The sequence below is a fragment of the Orbicella faveolata genome, unplaced genomic scaffold (genome assembly GCF_042242905.1).
Source record: "Orbicella faveolata isolate gen_17 unplaced genomic scaffold, um_ofav_v1 contig_24, whole genome shotgun sequence".
In the NCBI taxonomy this organism is placed as follows: domain Eukaryota; kingdom Metazoa; phylum Cnidaria; class Anthozoa; order Scleractinia; family Merulinidae; genus Orbicella; species Orbicella faveolata.
Window position 1 is genome coordinate 6,295,644 of NW_028301552.1, and position 5,867 is coordinate 6,301,510.

A 5,867-nucleotide genomic window follows, 5' to 3' on the forward strand; every position below is an offset into this window, starting at 1 on the left:
GAGGGCGGCCTCTCTTGGAAAGGGTCAAGGAAATCTTCAAAAAATATGGCGTGACTTTGACCGCCATTCTTCTCGCCGCCGGTACCACAATCGGCGCTGTCATCGGGGTCCTCACCAGAGGTCTGAAAGCCACCGGCAAAGCTTTGGGAAATGGCCTCAAAGATATTGCCGCGAAACTCGGTTCTCTGCTGCCCGGGCTGATTGGCTCGATTGTGAGCTTCCTTTTCAAAGCCGCAGGCCAAGTCGTCGGGTTTCTGGTCGAGCACACCTGGCTGCTCATTCTTACCGCGGTGGCCTTTTTGTTCGAAGAATATTTTAAGAAGCAGCGTTAGCTTACCGCCAAGCCGTAAACAGCAACGCCGATAATCCGACAACACCGACAATGACAGCCGTTTTGTTAATTTCGTGTTGCGGTGTTTTATCTGGAGCCTCGCGCTCTATTTTTTCAGCCGGTAACTGCGTTTGTTGAGTTTCAGACGAAGATGGTTTCTTGTGGGGTGGAACCCCACGCCCCGATTCGACTGTTGCGGCTTTGTGTATCGGGTTGGACGGGTGGCTGTTTGGCGGGTTTATCTTTGACGGGCCTCCTGCCATGTGTTTGAGCCCAGCTTTTTTTGTGTCTGCATTTACCTCGTTGTTCACTCCCAGTTTCATCCCGGAGACCGCCTGTTTCAGCTTGTTGTTGTAACCGCTCGTGCTTGCGGTGTTGATTATCATCTGCGCGGGCATGAGCCAGGCCATGGGGGCAACAGCGAGATTGAGCCTGACCTTCGCTTGGTCCACCGCGAGCTGGTACCTTTGCACGCTCGCGGCCAAGTCGGGCTGTCTGATCGCGTCTTCCATCAGCACCAGGAACTCGCTCTGGGCTTCTCTCGCCCGACCGCCATAACCGAGAATGCTGCTGCGGACGTTGACTTGCGCGCCAAGGACACAGTAAACGAAAGCCTCGATTGACTGATTTATTCTCGACAAGCCCGCCTGCGTCAAACCGTTCGCGGTGTTGGGCGCGAACCAGTCTGCTTGAGTATCAGAAGCGGCCCCCGGCTCGGTGTAATAGGTCAAGTCCCCATCTATAGGTTTGCCGCCTTCATCGCTGAATTTGTTCCATCCCGGGTATATATAGTCGGTTTTCGACGGGCCCGCGCCTGTCGTGTACACGTAAACGCTTCCCAGACCGTGGTTTTCCCCGTGCGTGAAGCGGAAATCGCTCGAGGGGGCAATACCGAACTCGCTGCATATTCTTTTGTACGAAGCGACGTCGTAATGATTGTTGTATTGGTTGAACGGCGGGTCTCCGGGCAAAGCGCTCATGCTCTGAATTCCTCCAAGCTGGTACAAAATGCGCCTGACCGTGAAGTACACGTGGAATTTGTAGAAAGCTCTTATCTGCGGGGGGAGATCCATCCCGCTGTCGAAGATTTCGCGAGAAACTCCGCACCCCTGTGTCGCGCAGAAAACCGCGAAGTTGAGCTGCTGCGCCCAATATTTCATGTCAGGCCCTCCCAGCCAGCGTTTTGATTCGACTGCCGACGTGTGCCTGAGTTTGGTGTTTTGAAATATTTCTCGGAATTTCGTTGTGAAATGTTGGTCATGCGTGACGTATATTTGGATTGGGGCGTCGAATATTTTTTTCAAACTTTGCGCTTTGCCGTCGAAAGGTACGGCAGGGATGGGCAAGGAAACTTTTGAACCAAGCGGCGCCAGCTGGTAAGGAAACCCTCCAATGGCCCCCGAGCGCTTGTCTTCCAAACCGAGCGCCTTTTTCATTTCCTCGCTCCAATATTTTTTGTCTGAGCCGAAGACGCTTTGAAGCGAGCCTGGGCCCTCTTTGAAAAAGATTTGTTCCGTTACGTTTTTTCCGTCTGTACTCCCCTGAGCAATGAAACGAGATCTATCGGCCTTGGGGAAATGTCCCACAAATTTTCTCCATGCGTTTGCCTTGGCAATTGAGTCTTTTATCACAAGGTTTGGATCTTTCCACACATTCGCCATATTATTTGAACACAATTTTGTTTGTTGAATATAAAAATGGTTGTTCTCACTCTTGTCACGCAACAGAACGGAGAGACCATCTATTTTGAAAACCCCCTACCGAGAGTGCGTTTCATGAAACTCATTTCTTGCAGTTTGTACAACAGCTGGGACACTTTGAAAAAAGAAGGCTCGGCCACCTTGGGTGATAAAAACAAAGATAGAGCTTTATCAGTTAGTAAATTACTCCCAGGGCATTATAGTTTAGAAAGATTGGCGAAAGAAATAGACGGTCTGTTCGCCAAATATCAATATAAAGAGTTGCAAACAGCAATAAACCAACCTGTTGGCCAGCTTGTAATCAGAAATTTTGGCGCTGGGGCGAAACCGATTGAACTTGATCGCGATTTAGCCGATTTGCTTGGTATTGGGCGAAAGTTGCTGCCTATAACCTTCGTAAAACGGCTTACAGCTCCAACGACATATTTTATTCATTGCGACTTGATCGACAAACAAAAGAATCTGTTCAGTGACAAAAGGTCAGATGTGTTAGCCCTGTTTGATGTGGAAGGGAAGCCTTATGAAAAGGTAAGCTACCAGGGTTCTCCGCAACAGGTTTTGCGAGACTGCTCTACAGACCAGTCCATAAATAGCATCACCATTAGCGTGAAAGATGAAAATGGCGAACTCTTTGATTTCAAGGGCTTCCCTCTTCTTTTTGAATTAGAGTTAAATTAATTTTCTTTATATACGCAATGTCTTCGGCCAATCTGTTGCCACCAAGCGCGCCGCTTCCAAGCGCGCCGCCTGCCGAGCCACTATATCCGGTGGTGGCGGCAGAGCCTTCTCAAAATTTCCGCTTACAGAAGGTCAACGAGATTTCCAACACATTGGCCGGCGAGGTCCACCACTATCGCCTCGTCGCAAAAAAATACAAAACGCGCGAGAAAGTTCATTAATTGGGGCGCCGCCGGCTCCAGCGTTCTCTCGGCAGCGTTTTCCAGCGCAAGTTTTGGCTCCGCTCTGTCTGTGGTTGGCTTGCCGGCTGCCGTTCCTCTTGTCGGCGCTGGTGGATGCTTCGCTCTCGTTTCGTCTGCGATGATTCTCGCCAGCAAAAAGCTCGACTCGAAGATCAAGAAGCATCAAGAGATCACCACGCTCGCCGTTGCCAAGCGCGACACCGTCAACAGACTTCTCTCGAACGCTTTGAACAACAACGAGGTGTCTTCCTACGAGTTCGACACTATCCTTTCGGAGTTTTAGCAATATAACTTTCTGAAAGATCAGGTCCGAGCAAGGATGCTTCGCCAACCATCAACGAGAAAGCTTCCTGATGTTGATGTCCAAAAACTTGAGAAAGACATCCGCGGCAGACTTGAAGCCGAAATGATAAAAAAAAATCACAAAACCTCCCGCTTCGAACTAAATTTCGAGCGAAAAAACGCGAAACTCTCTCTTTGTCTTGTCAAAAACAGGTGATTGCGGTATTTGTCATGCCACATACTCACATTACTCACTTTACGCAGTCAAGTGTGAAATAGGGAAAACCCCCCGATCAGCTGTTTCTTTTTATCGCTCTAGTGATGTCTCTTTGTTCTACCGCGTTTCGTGCCCAATTTTTCCTCGAAAAAAGGTGAAAAGTGCCATTTTTGTTGGCCTGGCCGAGAAGAAATACCGTATTCTAACAAACTGAGGACAAAAAAAATAAATCCGCTTGTAAAATTCGTTTTGACTTCAACATTCCTGATGGCTTTGAAAATTCCTGATCGCTTCAACTGAAGCCAAAAGGAATGCAACAAGCTTAAACTGAAGCCTTCAGGAATTCGCAACGGGAAGCTGTATCGCCTCAACCGGAACCGCGTCATGAAAGCATTCAACAACTTCGCGTGTAATATCGCGCACTTGTCTCTGCCACTCAGGCGTGAAATATTCATTCACGAGAAACGCAATCAAGTGAACACTGGCAAGCATGTTTTTTATGGTATGCAAATGAAGCCGTGTATTTTTAATGTAATTATTCACACAGAGGTTATATCGTTGCCGCCTTTTTTTCGCTAACGCTCCCTGCCAAAAAGGAACCACTCGTGCCAGTCATAACCGTCCCAGGAGCATACTTTTAAAAAATTCTTGTACTCAGGGCTGGCTTCTACGAGAGGTATTATCGGCGGGTTTAGCGATGCTTTATGAACAGTTCCCTCCTTGTCAAAACAGGGGAAACAACACTCCTCGAAATAACAGTCCGGATAATCGAAACAAATAACCATCGGCACAATCTGCTGCTTGAATTCGCAGAATGGCAGTTTTAAAATATTCTCGTGTACCTTTTCCCACCCCCTTTCCTTTTTTTCCTTGATTTTTATCGCGATGTACTCCTTTAGAATGATCTCACGAAGCTCTGGAGGGAGGCTTTGGATGGCCTTGGTAAGCTCGCAGCTTTGGCTTTTGGAAGCCATAGTTCCTTTTGTTATAACCTAAGGTTTTCATTTCTCTAAGTGTTGTTTCTTTGCTTTCCGCAGCTTTCTTTCCGGCCCCGCTTCAGCCACCCGCACTTGTTTGGCGCTCGTGCCATCACGGCTCTCGCGGTATAACACCCCTGGCTCGCGCGTTTTCTAATAGGGCGCACTCCTTTGTTGTCCCCCCGCGCCCCGCAACTGTTTTGCCCCTCGCAGGGGCGGTTCAAACCGGTCCAAACCGGTCCAAACCAGTTCGTTCCAGTGGCCGCGGCCGCCTCGCGTGGCGGGGCGCTGCGCGGGGATGCCTCTGTTGTGAGTAGTATACGGGGAGGCATACAAATACTATTTCAAAGAGGGAGCCGAATTTCACTGTTCGCAGCCCCCAGGTTCCACCGGCCCGAGCCAGTGAGGGCCGGACTTGATGGTGGGGGCTGCGATAAGGTGAAATGAGGCTCCCTCTGCGAAATGGTATTTGTATGCCTCCCCGTATACTACTGCTAAGTTAAGATTAAATGGGATGAAATGATACCTGTTTCTATTCTCTTTAATTTCCTTACTCCCTGTTTGCCGTGAACTAATCACCGTCTTTCCCTATTTACCGTAACGTAAACAACTAATCCCTCATCCTTATTCTATCTTCATATTATCTGAGTAAGACTCGTCAAAGAAAACTGAGAGGAAAGAAAGGGAAAAAAAAACGGGAAATGAAGTCTTGAAGGCATTTTTAGATTCCACGAGACCCCAGTACAGGGAGATGGGAGGATTATTCAAACTCACCTCTTTAAAATAAAAGGCTTAGGTTTTAACTTTAAATATTGTATATTGCATTTAATTGGGTAATTGGTAGCTCCGCAATGTGACCCAATGTCGGTTATGAATGCAAAACAATTCTGAGCACCTATAATAATAAGTGAACATTACTTCTCCATTGCCGAGTAAGACACGCAGTAAGGGTATGACTTGTAGATATGAGTGTAGAAAACGTTTTTGAATGAATGAATGAAAAGAATGAAAGACTTTATTCCAATCTTTTGCGCTTGTAATGGAACATTAACTGCTGCCGCAGTGAGTGAGCCTGAAGCGAACGAACGAGGCAGCTCTCTGATCGGGGAAAGGTCACACTATAGGGGCCGTGAACACGTTTTTGCGAAACGCAAGAAATTGTGGTAGCGGTAAGATCAAAGGCGCAGGGAATTGCGGTTATGCGCGAATGGCAGGATTAAGATGCGCAGTCTGATCTTGTACTCTCTCTCTATTGCATCGTTGGTCGCAGTGTACGATTTCTGCTGTGTATATTGCTATTTTTGACGCTTCTTTTATCGTTCCTGTTTTCCTTGATAAACTTTGCTTTGTTAACTTAGTCTTTTCTGTATTAGGCAGCTCTCCATTAAGATGCGCTGTTCTCCATGTGCTCTCTTCGATCGATGAAAATAACTGATGATA

General features: G+C 47.7%; 1 protein-coding gene and 1 pseudogene across 1 annotated transcript; one reads left to right on the forward strand and one right to left on the reverse strand.

Annotated features, from left to right (window-relative positions):
* On the reverse strand, positions 1–2,054 carry LOC149110114 (uncharacterized). The gene has a single exon (XM_089290957.1). The coding sequence runs from the start codon at positions 1,990–1,992 to the stop codon at positions 334–336; it is 1,659 nt and encodes a 552-aa protein (XP_089147083.1). The 5' UTR covers positions 1,993–2,054; the 3' UTR covers positions 1–333.
* Positions 2,055–2,726: 672 nt separating this feature from the next.
* Positions 2,727–3,664, forward strand: LOC149110115 (uncharacterized; annotated as a pseudogene).
* Positions 3,665–5,867: the final 2,203 nt, after the last annotated feature.